At 36.2% G+C, this 20,334-nt stretch overlaps 1 protein-coding gene across 4 annotated transcripts; it reads right to left on the bottom strand.

Moving 5' to 3' along the window:
• Positions 1-4,753: 4,753 nt before the first annotated feature.
• On the bottom strand, positions 4,754-19,472 carry LOC131150309 (chaperone protein dnaJ 49). 4 transcript variants are annotated; one of them, XM_058100947.1, is made up of 3 exons: positions 19,186-19,472; positions 17,759-18,988; positions 4,754-5,081 (listed from the first exon to the last, which is right to left on the bottom strand). In XM_058100947.1, the coding sequence occupies exon 2, from the start codon at positions 18,815-18,817 to the stop codon at positions 17,771-17,773; it is 1,047 nt and encodes a 348-aa protein (XP_057956930.1). In that variant the 5' UTR covers positions 18,818-18,988; positions 19,186-19,472; the 3' UTR covers positions 4,754-5,081; positions 17,759-17,770. The 4 variants fall into 4 exon arrangements, with proteins under 4 accessions (XP_057956930.1, XP_057956931.1, XP_057956933.1 ...); XM_058100948.1 differs by having other exon boundaries at positions 17,759-18,969; positions 19,186-19,346; XM_058100950.1 differs by lacking the exon at positions 4,754-5,081 and adding an exon at positions 5,335-5,778 and having other exon boundaries at positions 19,186-19,395.
• Between the last annotated feature and the right edge of the window lie 862 nt (positions 19,473-20,334).

The following is a 20,334-nucleotide window of genomic DNA, read 5'->3' as shown; positions in this document are numbered from 1 at the left end:
TTACTAAGAGGTGTCTCACCCCGTTGTACAACATATCTTTTCAAGAAATCCCAGAGATTGAATTTAGCAGGATCCAGAGGGAGGAAACTAGTTAGTTACTTTTTGTGAGTGTCTTCAAGAACTCATATATGAGTAGATTTGGTAGTATGCCTTCGGGCTTGAATCGCTGGTCTTGTGGACCGAGCATGTGAACTAGTTTTCTTTTTAGATGTAATATGTGTATGAATAGAACCTTGATATATATATATATATATATATATATATATATATATATATATATATATATATGTTGATTTAGACTCTGGTAATAATATGCTGAGATTGTTTCATTTATTCTGCTGCATATCGTGTATAATATGATGGTATCAAGTATTCAGACATCACTAAAGTAGCATCCTGAGCCCACGTGTTGGGTTGAGGCGCTACAACCAAACACTTTCAAGTAATCATAAGTGACATCCTTACCTTTCCAAATTTTTTTAGGAACTTCACCAAGTAAAAGAGTTGAAGGAGACAAATTAATCAGATCCACCGCCGTTCTCATTGATTCACCCCAAAATGATTTTGGCAACTTCGCATAAGAGAGCATACATCTCATTCTCTCTAATATGGTGTGATTCATCCTTTCAGAAATTCCATTTTGTTAAGGGGTTTTCTTGGCGGTCTTTTGATGTCTCATGCCTTAGCTATAACAATATGCATCAAATAGGCCAATGTACTCTCCACCATTATCCGAGCGCACACATTTCACCTTCTTTTTAGTCTCTCTTTCAACTTCAACCTGAAAATGCTTAAACACATCTAAAACTTGATCTTTAGTTTTCAAAGTGTAAGCCCAAACTTTTCTTGAACAATCATCAATAAAAGTAACAAAATAAAGTGCAACACCATGAGATTTAACTTTCAACAGACCACATACATCGGAATGTATCAAATCTAGAACATTAGATTTTTTAGCAACAAACTTTGTATGAAAAGAAGCTCTATGTTGTTTACCGGCCAAACAATGAACACAAGCTTTAAGAGAAGTACCTTTTATCTCGGGTAGGAGCTTAGTTTTTAACAAAAATTGCATTCCTTTTGCACTCATGTGCCCAAGCCGCTTATGCCACAAATCGGTACAAGAGTGACTCTTAATTGCATTCACAACACCATTACCAATTTTACCTTACATCATGTAATGTAACGTCCCTCAATTTCTTAACATAAAATGTCACATCATGGATAAAACAAATATGATAAACATACGTTTATAATATGATAAACAAATATAACATATGCTTTTCTGAAAATAAATGTACTCATAAATTATAATAGCTTGCATGAAAAATATCTGCTTTAGTTTATTCCCTTACCTGACTACTAAGAAAGCCCCTCAAATTCTTAGCCTGACCCCCGTAGGATTTCCTATTCAATACCCTGAAACTCAAAATTCCCAATATTAAACATTTGTATTTTCATGCGTACATCAATTTCTATAACTACCTCAAAGTCTAATTTGACTTAAAAAGCCTTACCTCAACCTAGGGATGATTTCCAACTTCGTTTTCTCAACGATCCGCTCCGGCAAACTCGTAGTGAACTTCGCCAAGAACGTCATGGTAGCCTCAAATCTTCTATCCGGCGACTCGTGGGGCCAAAATCGAAGAGAGAGAGAGTGAGAGGGCTGAAGAGGAGAGAGAAGAGAGAGAGAGAGAAGCGTGAAAAGTGATTAAAAATTGGGTTTTTACATATTTATACAGGGGATTTCGTCAACGAGCCCGACCTTCGTCGACGAATCGTCGACGAAGCCCTGTGTTCGTCGACTAAATCCTTTAAGCCTTCGTCGATGAAACCCTGTGTTCGTGGACGAATTCAGGCAATCTCTTTAAAATTATTTTATTCCCCAAATGCAAGTCTACGACCTCCTTCTGTTTTGTCTCTATTTCCCTCTCTCTTTATTACTCAAATTTCCAATTTAAATTCGGGTCGTTACATGTAAAGTGTACTAATCTTCTTGCCTTTAGCCACCACCAAAATACCCTTTGTGAGCTTCCATTTTCCATCACCAAAATGGTTGTTAAACCCTTCATCATCAAGTTTTCCGGTAGATATCAAATTTAGTCAAATATCATATACATGTCTTAGATCTTTGAGACCAATTCGCATCCTAGATTTGTTTTCAAACAAACATTTCATATGCCAACAACTTTTTATAAACCTTCATTTCTCATTCGAACAACTCCATAATTTCCTTTGGAATAAGAAGTGAAGAAATCTTCCCGAGAAGTGACATAGAATGACGCACCAGAATCAATAACCCAATCAGTCTCTTGAATTATCAAATTAATACAACTTTCATCACAAACAACCATAAGATCAGCATCAGATGCAACTGAAGTTGTGTCTTCATGCTTTTTCTCAAAATCTTTCTCTTTATTTTGTTCCTTGAATTTCAATTTTTTACACTCCCGCTTCATATGTTCCTTTTTTATGACAATAGTGGCACTCAATATCTTTTTTCGAAACTGAGTTAGATCGGCCTCTTGATTTTTCATTGTGGTGAGAATATCTGCTTTTGCTTCTGCCTCTCCCCCGATTTTCTGTCACAAGTGCCTCTGAATGAGAAGAGCCAATTGATTTTCTTCTAATTTCTTCATTTAACAAACTGCTAGTTACTTGGTTCATAGTAACAATTCCATCGGAAGCCGAATTACTAACTGTCACAACCAAAGTCTCACAACTTTCCGGCAAAGAGTTAAAAAGCATTAAGGCCTACAATTCATCATCAAAAACTATTTTCATAGTAGCAAGTTGATTGATAATATTTTTCATCTCATTCAAATGCTCGATAATAAGAGCACCATCTTTATATTTCAAATTCACCAATTTTTGAAAAAGAAAAGTTTTATTTATAGCCGACTTTCTATCGTAAAGACCCTCTAATTTTTTCCACAATTCATGTGCCGAAGTTTTGGTAGAAACATGATGAAAAACACTATCATCAATCCATAGTCGGATGACACCAACGGTTTTTCTATTAAGCCTATTTCACTCATAATTACTTATGTCTTTAGGCTTTCGGCTATCACCCTCAATAGGTCCATCCAAATCTTTGCAAAATAAAAGATCTTACATTTTTGTTTTCTAAGTTACCCAATTGCTTCCATTGAAGCTAATCATACAGCCAACATTACCATCCATGATTTACACAAATTTAATACGTACAAATAACACGGCTCTGATACCACTTGTTGGGAAAAATATTATATATATGAACTAATTCGCACAAGTAAATCAATGGAGTAATGCAAATAATAAATTAAAAATGAGACACAAAATTTAACACGATTCCCTAAAATGTTGAGGTACGTCCACGGGACACGGTGGTCCAAATCCACTATCACCAAAATGTTGTACAAAGTGGATACAAAAGGCATAAACCTTACAAATACACAAGAGTGTATACACAAGATGGAAATGCCTCACCAAATATTCTGAACAAAACTCCAAAGAACCAACCAAAATGAGCACAACTAGAAGCTCCCCAAATGCTGAAATTAGAGCGCAATGGGAGTCACACGTAGGGGAGACAGGTAGCAGCAGGTTGCTGCAACTGAGAAAAAGGCTCTGGCGTGAGGAGCTGGGTGAGTGAAAATCCAAAAGAATAGAGAAAGAAAAACGGAGGGGGGGGGGGGGGGGGGGGGGGCCGTGAAGACTTGAGCTACTGCAAGAAAAATGGAGAAAATGAGATGAAGGGGCAGCTAGCTATTGCTGCGCGTGAGGCCTTGGTGTTGAAGGCTTGAGTGCTGCTTCCTTGAGAAGCCAACAAGCATTAAAAAAAATAAAAAACTACTTTCTAATTGTTGGGCCCCACAAGGAGGGACGCCCAACATAAACTTCATAAAAGCTCTTTGTCTAATGGAGCCAATTTACCATCTTTTTCCATTATGGAGTTGAAGTTGTTAGCAAGGAGACAGGAGGATATTTATTGTTAGTTTTTTTTTGTTTGTGTATAGAACTCGGGAGGAGTTTTAAAGAGCATTTCAGGAGGTGGAAGACGATGAAACAAGTTCTTTTTAAAAGAGGTCTAGGAAGTGATGAGTTGGGCCAATTTTATCAAGGCTTTGCTGGGAACAGTTACGGAGGTCTATAGAGACGAGGGACTCGCATGGGGTGGGGGTGTGAAAATACTAATAGAAAATGGCGGAAAAATTTTCTTCCGTATGACTGCTCAAGTAGAGAAACCTTCATTAAAAAAGGCAATTTTGTTGAACTGTTTATTTTGATTAAAACATAGAGTTTATCGTTAACCTTCTTTGTACAAGGATATTGGCTTTAGCCATGCCCAGGGTACACTGGCTGATTCTTGAAGTGATTCTGTAATAATTTTCTCCATTATTTAGAAAGCGAGAATTTGGTGGGCTTTTCAAGGATAAAAAACTTCTATTAATACAATTAAGACGAATGCAATGTTCACTCTGTCCATCTTCAATAATGCAGGAGACTGGGTGAGGTCAGCCATGTGGGTCAATCGACCCAATTTCTGGATAATTATCCAAACGAGGAATAAAATCCCCAATTTATGGTAACATCCCAAAATTCTCATACTCTTTGACTCCTCAATGTTTTACGCCATCAAAAAGCAAAAGGGTAATATGAAATAGGAATGCATGCGTCGTAGAGAAAATGCGGGCAGTACCAGATCACAATCAGCACACCAAACCATAGACAATCCCATATCAGGGCCATGACAAAAGTCAAACAGGCAAAATGAAAGGATACAGCATAATCATATTCATAATGGTAAATCTACAAAAGCATTTGATTCTATGACAAACTCAAGTCGTTTAAATCCTCATTCACAATTGTTATCTGTTTGCAACGCATTTAATATATAATCTGTATGAAAAAAAAACTGCACAAGGTTACTGCTGCCAACATCCTCTATCCTGGACGGCACTGGCAGCAACACGCATGCCCAAAAACTCTTGGGTCACATACGAGCAACTGAGTGTACTATTATGCCAATGGCGAGTTTGAGTTGATGCCGCTCATCATTATGTTGTTCCGAGCTCTCCCTCAGATTATGGCCATGAACCCTGCTCAATCCGAAAAACAAAGTTCCATATAAACGAGGCTTGTAAAACCACACCAAACATTGAGAGAGAGAGAGAGAGAGGGACATTAATGGAAGATGCGATGGGTATAACAATCACTGTGAACAGATGAACCAAACAAGTCACCATAATTTTATAAAATGAATTTTGCTGATAAGTGCCCTCACAACTTGTTAATGTGCTGTGAAGGAAATAATCATGCGCTTGGCATAGAGGTTATCCCAGAATATGGTGATTTTCACTACATTAAATGACATATATTTCTTTAAACGGTAATGTCAACAAATATTTCTTTAAACGGTAATGTCAACAAGTAGTTCACAGCACCTGTGAGCTAACATAGCTTCACAAAATAATAACAGGGATGCATACATCTTAAAATCAACTAATCTCCGTTCATTCATATTAGGTTCCGAGTCTACATAAACATGGAAGCAATTAACCTCTTTCACTTCATCTCAAGATTCCAAGACACTGTGTCTGGCCCTAAGCCCAGTATATCCACGCTAGCATCTATCATAATCTTCAAGCAGTATTAAAGCTTCTTGAATGTCCCACAATTTGCTTGAAGAATTGATGACACATTCTCTATATCTTCAAAGGAAAAGATGAATGCAATGTTCCAGCTATTTCCAGTCATATTGAATCTCCAACAGAAATTTACAACCAACCGGACAGCCTGCACATAGGAAGCTTCTAAATTAATCTAGATATGCCTAAAACAACCTCCCTATGCAGATATCAAACCATTGGATGATTGTGCCAAACCCATAATCTAAATCCTCCACACTAACTAAAATATTTTTCTAACCCTTCTATACTGCAGCCTTCCACAGAAAACATTTCCAGCTCTTTACTTTCTACTACATGCATGAAAGTAAAGGTATACCCAATTTAATAGATGCTCACCTTAGAAACCTTAACATACTCTGCTATTCCCTCACACACACAATGCATGTGCTCACCCAGCGACGCATATTACAGAAATCTGGGAATTCATCCTTTAACAGAAAACTCTATATAGAAAGATACAATTGATAAGTTATTATAGTGTTTCCTCCTAAATACAATAACAACGACAACAATAACAAATCCTTAATTCAAATTGTGATCAATATAAAGCAGCATCCCTTGAAAGTTGGGAGTGCTACCGAATCCTCTCCTTACTTATTCTAGATCCGAACACCTTTCAGCCCACAAATGACAGCAAGAAGTTGAAAGCAGCCATTCAGAAAACTGAACAAATCATGTATCACTGCAACTTCTGAAAATTCACGTGGCTGGAAAATTTTTGTGATAAAACCAAAACTTATCAAATTATAGATCACCAATAGTCCCAAAATAATGTTATGATCACCTCAAACCTCTGATGAGAGCTCATGAGCTGCCAGAAAATTTTGAAGCCACTGCCCTTCAACTTCTCATCCTTGCTAGAGTTTTCTAGTCAACCACTACCATTATCATCTTTTGCCATGTTCAGATATGAGGGTAGGCAAAGCTCATTGCAAAAAAGTGCTTGCCAGAAAAATGCAGATCTTCACATCCAAGAGCCAATTCTCCAACCACTGCCATATATGGGGTTGATTTTGCAACAATTTGAGTTCTAGACACATGAAATAGACCCACAGTTGCAGGAGTTTTGACTTTATTGCAACATTTTGACTATAGCTTTTGACAAATTGGATTCCCAGTATACAATGCTCGTTTTTTAGAAGAATCAGTTCTACAGCAGCAAAATTGAAATTCTGCTGTGACAAAAGCCTGCTTTTCTGCAAGATACTGGATGATTTTCACAAATTCTAGTTGAGTGAAAAGAAAACTATTTTGAGATTTTGTGAATTTGTGCAAGAAAATAAAATCTGCCCGTGAGAATTTGCATCAGCCTGCAATCACGTCAAAAGCTGTAGTGAAATTTTAACTGTATTTTTTTTTTTCTAAGTTCACTAGTTTCTACAATAAATAGATGGGAAAAAGTGAATGACTTGCAAAATGCTAAGGAATTAGCTAAAAGTATCACGCGCATCCATTTGATTACTATGTGAGATGCGAGTTTGGAGAACATTATACCTTGCCTTGGAGATATTTCCTGCTTCAATGGTATTTTTTCCAAGAGAGAATTAATCTATCTTGCTTTTTGCTTTGAAAACAATAAGATACCAAAATAAAAAAGATAAGATGTGCATAACATAATCATGGTGGCTATGTTGCTGAATAGTGGGCTGACATATAATACCAAAGAGAGACTTTAAAAAAATTTTAGAATAGTGAAGCTAAACATAGAGCTTATGATAATTTATATGCTATACTAGATACAAAATAAAGATAAAGGCATATATAAACTAGCTAGAGGAAGAGAAAGAAAGTGCAAAGATTTAGGGATTGTAAAATGTATAAAGGATGAGATTGAAAACAACTTCATAGAAGAAAAAGACATAAAAGAGAGGTGCAGAAGAAATTTTAATTAGTTGTTTAATGAAAACCAAATTGAAAGCTTAAATCTAGAAGTGACAAATAAGGAAAAAAAACTAAAAATATAATATTTATTCACAAAATTAGAGTCAGTGAAGTTAAGATGGCTTTAAAAAGAAGTGGGAAATTTGTAGGACCAAATAACATGCCAATTGAAGTTTGGAAATTTCTAGGAGATAAAAGAAGTATATGGCTAACCAATCTATTCTACACTACTCTAAAACCAAGAAAATGCCGGAGGAATGGAGGGAAAGCACGTTCAATGCCTATTTACAAGGGCAAAGGTTATACTCAAAATTGTAATAACTACTGCGGAATTGAACTTACGAATCATACAATAAAACTGTGGAAAAGGATAATTGAACAAAGAATTAGAATAAAAACAAGGGTTTCAGAGAATCAATTTAATTTTATGCCTAAGAGATTGACACAGAAGCTATTTACCTACTAAGAAGATTAATGAAGAAGTTGAAAGAAAAGATGAGGGACTTGCATATGCTTTTTATTAACTTAGAGAAAGTATATGATGAAGCACCTAGGAAAGTTTTGTGGTGAGTTTTAAGGAGAAAAAAAAAAGAGTATGTGGCAGATACATTGATGTCCTAAAGGATATGTATGATTGCAAAAGGAGTCTAGAGAATTTCTAATCATAATAGGTGTACATCAAGGTTCTACTTTGAACCCCTATCTGTTTGCTTTATGATTGATGAACTTACTAGGAATATCCAAAACAAGTTCCAATGGTGTATATTGTTTACAAATGATATTATTCTGATTGATGAAAATAAAAGTGGGGTAGAATCTAAGTTAGAACTTCAAAAAACAACTTTAAAATCTAGAGGTTTTAGGATAAGTAGAAACAAGAAAGAATACATGAAATGTAATTTTAGACAAGATTAAACTTGATAAAAAAAAAACCAACAGCACTAATAGATTTCAATATCTTGGATCTATTATGCAAGCAAAGGAAGAAATTGAAGAGGATGTAGTAGATAGAGTTAAACAGGTTTTGGGTAAAATGAAGGAGTGCGTTAGGTATGCTGTGCGATTGCAGAATACCATTAAAATTAAAAGGAAAGTTTTATAGGACAGCTAGAAAACAAGCCATGCTTTATGGATCAGGATTGTTCGGCAACTAAGAAACAACACATTTGAAAAGTAAAAGTGGCCATTCTCTCCTCTACAAGAATGGTAATAAAGATGTGAATACAAATGTCTCACTTTATCTATCTCTCCCTCTCCCCCCTCTCACGAAATGTTCCCCCCCCACCCCCGGCAGGGTGCATTTCATGCTACGGAATTTTATACGATAGCCAACATAGAATCTATTGATCCAAATTGAAGAAAAATCTTCTAATTTTCGATTAGACAAGGTTGGGAGATAACATCCTTGCTTGTGGTCGAGAACGATGTCTCTCATGACACTTGATTAAGGTTTTATAAATAGGTTGTGATTTGGTTCGCTAATAGGATGTCTACTTTCACTCACATGCATATAGAGGTTTTCAATTGTTCAAATGGGTATTAGGACGCTTTGGATTTTGATTAGAAGGACAAAGATGGGTAAGTATTTGGAGTTAGCATTGGAGTGGAAGTGGAAGATGTTTTTAGCTTTTATTCCTAGTAGAAGAAGTTCTCATATAGGCTTCTGCATAAGGGTCTCGGGGTAATAAGACGCATAATTCGAAGATTAGGGACCCAAGTACTGCCATGATGATTCCAGATAATAGGCTGGCCCAAAATGTTGCTTCTACGTCTAATAAGATGAGTACAGGAAAGGAAGAAGCTATACCCTCTCATACTGGAATTTTTATTCAGCCTCCAACTATTAGAAATATGAATTGACTGACCAAGAATTGGTGGAAGCCCAAGAAGCTAGCAGATTAGATTCAATTCAAGATTGTGGTGATAAAATTGTGTCTACTTCCGAAGATGTATCAGAAGGTGTGAAAAAGAGTAAAAAAGAAGTGATAGGGTTGGGGGAGAAATTTGGTGATTGTCACCTTTATATTGATAAATTTGAAGGTAATAAGGATTATGCTTGTTGAAACGCAGCTTGTTTGGAGGCTGAAATGAAGAAGATATTTGAAGATAAGGGCGAAAATTCTGGTAACTCAGCGACTAAATTACTAATGAGAGATCTTAAAAGACAGTTTAGCATTGTCAAAGTCCCTTATGTTAAGAAGAATGTTGGATGTAGTAAGAAGACTAGAAAAGGTAAGGAGGCGAAGAAATGGGGGGTTTCATATTCCAAAAGGGATGATATTAGTGATTTTGATTGTGGTGGGGGGGGGGTGTTGTTAGATGAAATTCAAGAACAATATGGGTGCGTTTCTGGCTCCTGTGATGAAATAGGAGATTTATCTTATGTCCATCCACCTCATTAGAAGGTTTGAAGGGAATTTCTATTTTTGATAATGATGGGTTGGTGAACAAGGTTCAACCAGGGGATGGAATTTTCCCTACACCAGTGGAGCAGATTCTGAAGGAGGAGTTAGAAGATTAAAATCTTATTGATGAAATGGATTTTAAGTTGAGTGAAATTGGAGAAAATGAAGTGCATTTGGATGGTGGGAAAAGTCAAAAGGTGAAGGATCAAATGGAATTAGCTATTTTGAAGAGTTTGATAAATTACAATGGAAAGGCTTTGAAAAGGGGGAATTCTTGGTTAATTTTTCTTAGTTTTATTTTGGGAACTTGTGTTTTTTTTTATTTTTTCCTTTTTATATGATGGACTCCTTGTCCCTGCACATAGTACCTTCGCTTCTTTCAATCTAATATACCTTCTTTTGATATCCAAAAATAAAATAAAATAAAAGTGGCCAAAATGCGCATGCTAAGGTGGATGAGTAGTATAATATTAAAGAATAAATCAAGAAATGAACATATTAGCAATAAGTTAAGCATAGCACCAGTAGAAGATAAGATAAAGATGAGGAAGGGGTTGCTTAGATAGTTTAGGCATTTGAAATATAGGTCAAGTAGTGCACATGTAAGGAGGAGCGAGCTAGTCATTGTAAACGATACTAGAAGGGAAGGGGTAAACCTAAAATAACTTGGAATGAGGTAGTGAGGAAGGATTTAATAACTCTTAAATTAGTCGAAGAAAATGCTCATGATCACGTGAATTGGTGGAAAAAGATTCATATAGGCAATCCCACATAGTGGGACTTAAGCATGATTTTAAATCACGGTAGCGGGTAGCATAACAAATCGGTAACGAGTGTAACGGGAAGCAGGAGTAGCGGATGTTACATAATGGGAAGCGGGTGTAACGGCCGTGAATTTTAATCAAGAATGCACAACCTTTTGCATATTAGCGTACTTGCATGTTTTAAGCTTTTAACCCTTAGAAAGAGTTTTAGTGTATTTTGGATCCTTTAGTTCACCTAACTAAGTTATTTGGTAAGTGCACAAGTTTACATTTGTTTTAAACCACCATTGATAGAAAATTACGTGTGTGCGCGTATTTATACTTCTCATTGTTCTTATCTATGATAAATTCCTATGTGTGCTAAATTAATTAAAAAAAGACACATAAGCCATACGAATAATAAAAATATAAGATAACTAGAAAAGAAAGAAGGTTGAAGTTGAAAAATATAGAATATAAATATTAGATTACTAATATTATCAAAATAAAATATTTTCCTAACAAGTTAGTATTTTTTATTTGTTAATTAAGCACCTCTTGTGAGTATTTAAGAAAATAGTAAATTTTGTATCATTGTCAGCCTCATAATCTTTTACCCCTTGTTACATGGTATATTGAGAATGATTTATGAAAGAGAGGAAAAATGTGAGAAGTAAAAAGTAAAATAAATTTTTTGGCGTAACAATCTTGTAGTGATTATGTAATGGTCTTTACGTAACAGTTGTGGTCCGTAACGGCCACTACAGACATGATTTTTCTTCCCACCTATTTTCGGTGTGTAACGATATCGGTAACACAAAAAACTGTTTTGTAACAGCATTACGTAACCATTGCGGCCGTTATTTAAAACCATGGACTTAAGGCTTGTTATTGTTGTTGTTGTTGTGTATTTTTTATTTTAGAATGAGGAGTTTGTAAACATCTGAGCTTTTCTCTAACTATTACGACAACAACAACAATAACAAGCCTAATTCTAAGCAATATGATGAATTCTAATTCTAAGCAATATGAGCAATATGATTTGGAAGTAGAAGTTGATAGGCTTCAAGTTTAACAATCTATTAAAGGTGAAACAGATATTTTTGTCATTATGAACTACACATGTGATCACATTAAAGAGGAAACTACGAGTGAATATGAAGTTATTTTTTTAATGCATTATTACAACCAAAGTGAAGTCTTCATAGGCTGCCTGAATAGTATATCATATGATGCCATCTTAGAAAAGCAAGTAAATATGCAACGGAACAAGTGTCATTCACGTCCTAAACAAACACAAGAAGCATACAGCAAAGTTGAGTGCAAAATTGAAAATTTCAGTTCAAAGTGAACTCTTTTTGGAGGACGAAATAGTTAAATATCATGATAAGTCCATGATACACCAGCTTCAAGTTTGATTGATCTTCAAAAGCTTGACAACATGTAAAAAATAAAAATTAAGGTTTCAATTTGAGTGGAGCTCTTTTCAGAGTATGATATTGTAGAATCTCATAATATATTCATGGCCAAGCTTCAAAGTCTCGATTGATCTTCCAAACTCTGACAATTCTCCATTTATTGACTTCAATAGGGCTGGAGATCTTGATGAGAATTTCAAAAATCTCTTGGCAATTGCTATCAAAATATGACCTATTAATGATATTTGCATGTTAGTCGAAAATGAGAAGTATGAAGCTGCAAGTTGAATGGCTCATCAATATATTTTCCACACTCTTGTTGAGCCAGGATAAAATTAAGTAGACAGAGAGTTTGATGGAGGACCCCATATGGATAATTCAAGGCAATCATATTCTGCTTGAAGATTTAAAATACACAAATTTTTGTTTAAATTTTTTAGGAAATCTATATGTTTTTTAGGAGTTAAATTAATTTTGAGTTATCATGGACATTTTAGATGCTTTGGTGTCATTCTGTAATTATTTCTTTTACTTTAAATGTTGGACATGAAAGTGCTTCCTTTGTCTGCAATTTAAAATTAGAATGCAGTTATCAATTGAAGTCCAACTTCCCTGTGTCTCTCCCTCCTGCTTTCTGTTTACTTTTAATGTTGGACGTGTAATTACTTTGTTTGCCTGAAATTTAAAATAAGAATGCGGTTATCAATTGAAATCAAACTTCCCTCTCTGTCTTTCTCCCTCCTGCATTCTGTCTCCTTCATTTTCTCCACCTCCTCCTCCTCATTCTCCTCTTTCTTGTTCACTTCTAGTCTTCCTCACTTTCTTCTCTCTTCTTCCCTTCTCTCTTTAATCTCACCTCCTGCACTCTGCATCTCTCCTTCTTCTAAACCTTCTCCTCCTCCTCCTCCTCTTGCTGTTTCTAGTTCCTCTTCTTGTTTCCTTCTTTCTTCTCTCTTCCCTTCTCTCTTTAATTTCTTCTATTTCTCTCTATCTTCTCTATTCCCTTGTTGTCCTACGTGAAGTAAGGGAAGGTAATTCTCATGTATCTCTATCTCATGACCTTCCATAGAGGGATAGAAGGCTCCCTTATGTTCTTTGGAACATTTTGCCAATTTTTTCATAACTTGTCTAACCAACTTCATCTTTAGTTAAAAAAGCTTTCTCCTCACCTCAAATTACAACTCACAGTAGGCATCCATCTCATCTATCACAGCTAAGAAGGTGTTATGATCTATTTTTCAATCATGTGTGCACATCAACCCTAACCCTCACTCTAGATATGTTGTAAACTAGCTTAAACAGATTGACTGGATAATCTATAAGGGCCTGACTCCCCGTATTGGGAGCTATAAGTAACATCTTAGGCTAAATCTAAAGCTTCAATCACAGGCTGCTTAACCAATTATCCAATTGGCCAATTACTCAGCAACTTTAAGGATTTGAACAAATTGCTCATTCAGTTGCTCAAATTGTTCACTTACAGTCTCTTGGAGAGTTTCTTGTCAAAGAGAAAAGAGTTAAGGTATGAACAAGTGTGTGTTCAATCAGGCGGGTTCACTGGTCTTGTTTGTGGCCATGGAAAAGTACAATTAAGCGCAATTGAATGAATGATGCTGAATAAGACTACAATTTACACAAGTAAAATGAATCCTCATATTACTACAATGAACACATAAGACCTACTGAATTTAACATAAACAATTTATGCAACAACAATTGGCTAATTATGACACCATACCGAGGCAACTTTGAGCCTCCTGCATTGTTTTGTAGTGCTCTCACTGTGCTGACAATCAAACATCACCTGTTCTCAAACACAGAATATTGTCATGACTATTTGGCATGACAAGTCTGTTGGTTCCCCTCTGATTGGTTTTCAGGTTCAGTGGAGAGGCCAGCAGATTATGGAGGCCCAATGTTTTAGAATGATGTTCATGACATTGCTAGATATGTTAAGACTGGTGCTTGCAATCAAACTCTCCAGAGTCAAGTTCCTTCCAGCAAAGTAAGTATGACAAAGGACCACCCCCGCCAACAAGGTTGCCTAGTTGGCACACCTATTTCAGGCTTAACGATAGGAACTTAGAAACTGTGCATTAATTTTTGGGAATTTTTTTAATGTAGAAATTATTAATTATTTAGAAGATGTTATGTTTTACTTCAATTGTACAAATTTTTAAGTATCGGGTCTGTTTGTTCTAATAATCTTGGGAATATTTCTTATGTGAATCCTTCTCGGTTTGAAGGTTTGGTGGATTTTGAAGAGGAGAGATTGTGCATAGACTTGGCTGTGACTAATCATTTTTTTTGTGGATAAGAAAAAAAGTATAAACCACACAATGCGTCGGGGAAAAAGTGGGGGCAGGGTGGACAAGAAGTCCCTCCAAAGAACAAAGGTAGACAAAAGAAACAGAGGATTACAATAACATTATCTTCCAATCTGTAGACACCCAATCCTTCACCAAAACATGAAAAGAGAGCACTCCAAACATGAGATGCCACCTTGCAATGAAGATCACCAAACTCTCCTTTCATTGAGATTCCTAAAAAAATGGAAGCCCCAAGAAATCCAGCCTCCCTAGGACAAGAAAAAGCCGCTGATAGGTGCATTGTGAAGCGTGGAAAATCAGTATAGGCAAGGCAACATCAGCTCCGAAGAACTTTTACCCACACACACACCTTCCTATAAATGAATCCTATTGTCATTCTCATTCCCAACTTTGAAACGAGTGAGGGGGAAGAAAAGACAAGCAACTTGGGACACGAGCATGGTCTTGCATGAGAAACATTGCCACTTCTTCTAGAATTCCACCCATTTTGATGAGCCCCACACTGACTTTTAATCACCTTGCACCAGAAAGAGTTAACCTCTAAAGGTAACCTCCGCAACCATTTTTTCCTTGGAAACCACCTTACCAAGCCCCAATCTCCTGATTTTGGCCTACTAACCACCTCCCAAGCTTACAGGATGATCTCTGTTCATCTCCCCAAAATCCGACCAAAGAAAATTGACATCATCCTCACAAGGGTCCTAGCAACACACTTGGCACTCTAAAAGGGAGAGGAAGAAAATAGTAACTTCAGAAACAGCAGCACTGATGAAGGCAGTACAACCTCCTACAGAAAGACAAATACGTCTTTTTCCACCCCTTCAGCTCCTATCGACCATCTCAATCACAGGATCCTTGAAAGCTTTGGAGTTAGGATTACCATCAGGCAGTAGACCAAGATAGGAGAGCGGTCATTTAAAAGTAGCATAGCCTGCCAAGGCCATATATCCCTCTAAATCTCTGCCATCCATATCAATACCTGCCACTCTGTGTTTGGACAAGTTGAATGTTAATTCCAAAATATTTTCAAAACTTTTCAGTATTCATTGCCTTTCATAATTTCACAACATTGTCTCCCAGGAACAGCATAGTATCATTTGCAAACTGGATTATCACCCCCAATTCCCAACCCAGCAAGAACATCATGTTCAGTATATCAGCTGCGAGAGTGATAAAGAATGGATTGAGGATCCCCTTGCCTAAGAGTCTAAGACCCCTAGAATCCATGCACCACTCTCCACACTGATCGTTGACAGTATATATATATATGTAAATAATATACATACATATATATATATTGGTCGAACTCAAACAATCTCTAACCCATGTTCTCCACACACCCCAAAACTTTCCCTACTCGTCGCAATGTCCAAAAAACCAAAACTCATGCCATCATTAACCTTCTTGAAATGCAACTTGAAGACAAGCCCCCACCTGCTCCTCCTCCTGAGATCCTCTACTGCCTCATTGACTACTACCAACACAGGATCTAAAATCTGCCTGTTTTTAGAAAGAAGATTGAACCTGTCACCATCTAACCTAGAACCGCCAGCAGCCTCTTAGATAAGACTTAGGATAGAATCTTGTAAATGCTAGTGACAAGGCTGATGGGCTTGAAATCCCTCATCCTCATAGATCTCATTTCTTCATAACAAGGGTACAAAAAGGTAGAGTTCACACTATTACGCACCATCCCATTTCTATGGAATTCCTGAAAAGACCCCGTGATGTCCTCATGCAAGATATTCAATTCTCTTGATTTTGTCATTGTAAAACCGTGAGGATTGGGGGCTTTCTCCCTACATATTTCCAAACTACTTTCCTGAGTCACTAAGTAGAGCTCACTGCTCACCTCAATGGGACTGTGGAGGAGGTCGGTATGCAAAATGTGGGTGCTCAAAAAATTTTGGGCCACATGGGATTGTATATGGTTGATCCTAGAGGGAATGAAGTCTGATCAGACAGGGCTAAAAGAAAAGAAACTAAAGGTCAACAGGAGCTAGCAAGATTATAAAGATCTACCAATTAAAAAAGGATTCAGGGGAAGGCTTAAATGGAGGCTTGATCAGGGTTTATTAGGTTTTTTTTTTTTTTTGTTTCCTTATTTTGGTTTTTCGTTTTTTTTATTTTGTTTTTTCTGCTATGACGATCTCTTATCCTCTCCTAGGTTGGAATTCTCAATATTCTCTTTCTTAATATATTTCTTTTGCTATAAAAAAATTGAATTAAAAACCTGCCCTCCTTTGTTCCTCCCTTGCTCTTCCTCTCTCTCCTCTACATTCAATTTCTTCTACTTAATCCTTCTTCTTTCTAACTCCTCATTTCTTCTCTTTTCTCCCTCTTCTCTTTCTTTCCATTTATTCTACATCAAAAGGTCAGAAACTTGTAACAATTTTATTTTCATAAGTGATCTTATTTTGTGAATAAACAATAAATGATATTTTTTATTATTAGAATAAGAATATAAGTATTTCATCAACGGGAAAAAAAAGTGTCATAAGACACATTATATTAGTCTAGAAGGAGAAAAAAAGATCTCAAAGTAAGAAAATTGAAACAGTTTTTGATCTTAAAACATGCATTCACTGTCATTACACGCTGGAAATCAGATCTAAAGAAAGTGCTCATGCAAGCACAACCTCCTCATGGGCATGCATGCCCTCACGTGGACATATGGTCATCCCTCTCAATTCCAGTAAGCTCTAAGAATAGAGTAATAAAAAGAGGCTTCAACTATATTAGAAAGAGTCTAATAGTCTGTCTATATTAAAAAGCATTAGAATTCAACCTTCAGAACAGAATTAGTTTTAAAACTTCAGAAAATTTGGATAATCATCAACAAGACGAGGGAAATAGAAATCTTTACACAAGCCGATGTAAGCCTACAAGAATTGACCAAGTATTAGCAATGTGAGGCTGCCATCTTCAAGAAGCCATATAAAAACTATTGTTATCATAGCTGGATAGTGGATGGCATCCAAAACAACCAGTTTGCGTAATATTTGCAGAACCTTAAACCATATCATATGTATGCCTAGGAATTTCAGAGGATATAAATGCTGAGATCGTATTATTATATTATATGTAAGGGAGGCTTCTACTGTACCATAGTGTCCAGGTTCTTTTAAATATCATTTAATATATCAAAACTAAAGCATTAAAAGACCAAAAAACAACAGCATACCAAAACATAGTTCACTGTGAAGTATGAACAGGAAATGTTAACAAATGTTCTTAAAGCATATGAACATACACAAATATCAAAGTATGTGGACCATCACCAAAAGAACAACATATACAGAAATGTACCTTGGCAAACCTTTATAATACTCCAAGGCTTCGTAGCTTATCACAGTGAGGAACTGGCAAGTTCCTATTCCACTGACGCCTCTGAAGTTCTACATGACAATAGCGCCCAAGCATACCTTTATAATCCTTAAATACATTGTCCTCAATGTTAGCTCGAGCAGCACTTCCAGGTGGATAGTTCTGATCAAATTCTGTAGATTTAACAAAAAAATCTACTTCATGTTTCTCAGTCTTCTTGGGGATCTGATAGTTATAGTTCTTATGCAAAGAATAATCAGGTTCTGAGAACGGCAAATAAGCAAGCAAAAAGATTAAAAAGAATGGTATCATTTGGACAAGAATCATAAAATTAGATCCTCCTCCATGATAATTTTCCCTTGGCTGACCACTTCTAGCCCTGTAAACATGAGCTGCACGAAACATTTCTGTCTGACCAAAGAACGATCTAAATATCTCATCAGGATCGAAATCATCATCAAACAGATCACGCGATGTTCTTGTCCTCCTGCACCTCACATTGTGCTGTTGGTTGTACTCAAATTCATCAACAAGACCAGTCTGATCATACTGCCTCCTCGAAGCATCATCACTCAAGCATTGGAAAGCCTTGCACACTTTCTTGAATGCCTCCTCTGATCCTGGGGCCTTATTTTTATCTGGATGAACTTTCAAAGAAAGTTTCCTATAAGCCTTCCGTATCTCCTCCACTGAACATGTCTTTTCCACGCCAAGAATCGCATAATAGTCCTTATTTACCTTTATCTGTTTAATCAATTGAACATGTTCTTCACTGTAGTTCCGCTCCCCATTCGAGACTTCATCCAATTTCGTCTGGGCAGGTTCATTCTTCTCCAGCTCAACACATTTTTGGCCAACAGACGAAGCAGATGAAACCGAATCCAGCTTTTCACATGCAGCCAAAAGATCACCAACAGACAAGTTATGATTAAGACGTTGCGCGATTCCAATGAATTTCAATGCTCGCTCCTTCTTTCCCGATGCAATTGCTTCTTCTGCAATCCGAACGCATCTTATAGCTTCATCCTTATTACCATCCATGGTCACACACGCACTTCAAAATTCAAAATTCAAAAAAAAATAGCCCCGAAATTCAACTCTGAACTTCTCCACCAAAATCGCACCAGTCTAAGATCAACTCACGAGAAGCGAGCGTAACTTAATATTCGTATTCCAAAACCGGAACAGAAGATCTGCTTACATTTTAACAACCTGATTCAAAAGAGGTGTAAATTAGGGTTTCATTGGTTCGCTGCTGCGAAAGTTATCTCTCAGAGAGATAACCATGCAATCCGAACCTAACATGATTTCATACGCAACTCCACATCTAAAATTAGGGTTAACAATCGATTAATGCACCCAAAAAAATCAAAACTGAATAAGAATCCAAAGAGGAAGCAAATTATTACCTGATTCAGACATCGTAATGTACCGTGTACATGTCGGTGCGAGCGAGAGAGGGGATAGAAAGTGATCTCTTACCAAGTTCCCCCAAGAGGGACTCTAAAACTATCGCGCATATTTGATAGTTGTTCGTACCCAATTTTCCATTTCTCTCGCTATAAATTTTGAATTTTTAAAATAAGTATAATTCCATCCTATTATTAGTCTGAATAGAAGGTTTTAAATGAAATTTTAGACTATTATAATACGTGAGTAGTCTTCAAATTATTGATTAACTTTCACGATATTGTATGAAAGCTTAATCAGTAGTTTGAATACAAATATAAAATTTGCTAGGAAAAATAAAGTAGCAACAAAATAATTGGTCCTACACAAAATTAATTGCACTACTTTTTCTACTTCATACAAATAAAATAGAATAACGGGCTAAAAATACAACCATTAAATTCCAATTTTAGAATTTAATTTACCAACCCAGCAGTTAGATTGCCAAATAAATTAGCAAATAATCGGCAAGAATAATAAACGAGACTAAAACAGAACACCAAAAATTTACATGGAAAATCTCAAATCGGGGAAAACCCATTGGACCTCAAACCAAATCCACTAGATAATGAAAAATACAAAGAGTCCACAAGTTTTACAAGAGTTCTCAACAATAATGGCAATTGCAACAAATTATCATAAAATTGCCCCTCCTCGTAATTCCCGTGAGGAGGGACGCAAAACAATCTCCCCCTCTTGACACATGGGGAGAGATCTTTTAGACTTGCAGCCACCTTACAAAACCCAAGCTTCATTTAAGGTAAAACTTTTATCATCATGTCAGCTCCATTCTTATCTATGTCAATTTTCTCAAGTCGTAGCAATTCCATCCATAGCGTATCTTGAATCCAGTGATACTTCACCTCAATTTGTTTCTATTAGCCTTACAAGGTTTAAAATCTTATTTTGATGATAACAAATAAGAAAAACTTAACATATTTGGTTGAGTAATGATATTTCAGGATTCAAGTATATGTATACAAGGATGATCAAACGAAACTTAAAGAACATTAAAGCATGAATTCAAAGATGATATCTATTAAAGCTTGAAAATCATGAGAGTTTGGATGTTAAAAAGTTTAAAGTATATCAAAGCTTGAAGAAAAGCA

This window comes from Malania oleifera, chromosome 3 (genome assembly GCF_029873635.1).
Source record: "Malania oleifera isolate guangnan ecotype guangnan chromosome 3, ASM2987363v1, whole genome shotgun sequence".
NCBI classification, from domain to species: Eukaryota; Viridiplantae; Streptophyta; class Magnoliopsida; order Santalales; family Ximeniaceae; genus Malania; species Malania oleifera.
The sequence above is the reverse complement of the archived record's forward strand: the minus strand, read 5'-3'. Positions and strand labels throughout refer to the sequence as shown.

What these genes read in the sequence shown, in the direction of transcription:
- LOC131150309 (XM_058100947.1), bottom strand. Translation starts at nt 18,817, where the DNA reads ATGGATGGTAATAAGGATGAAGCTATAAGATGCGTTCGGATTGCAGAA.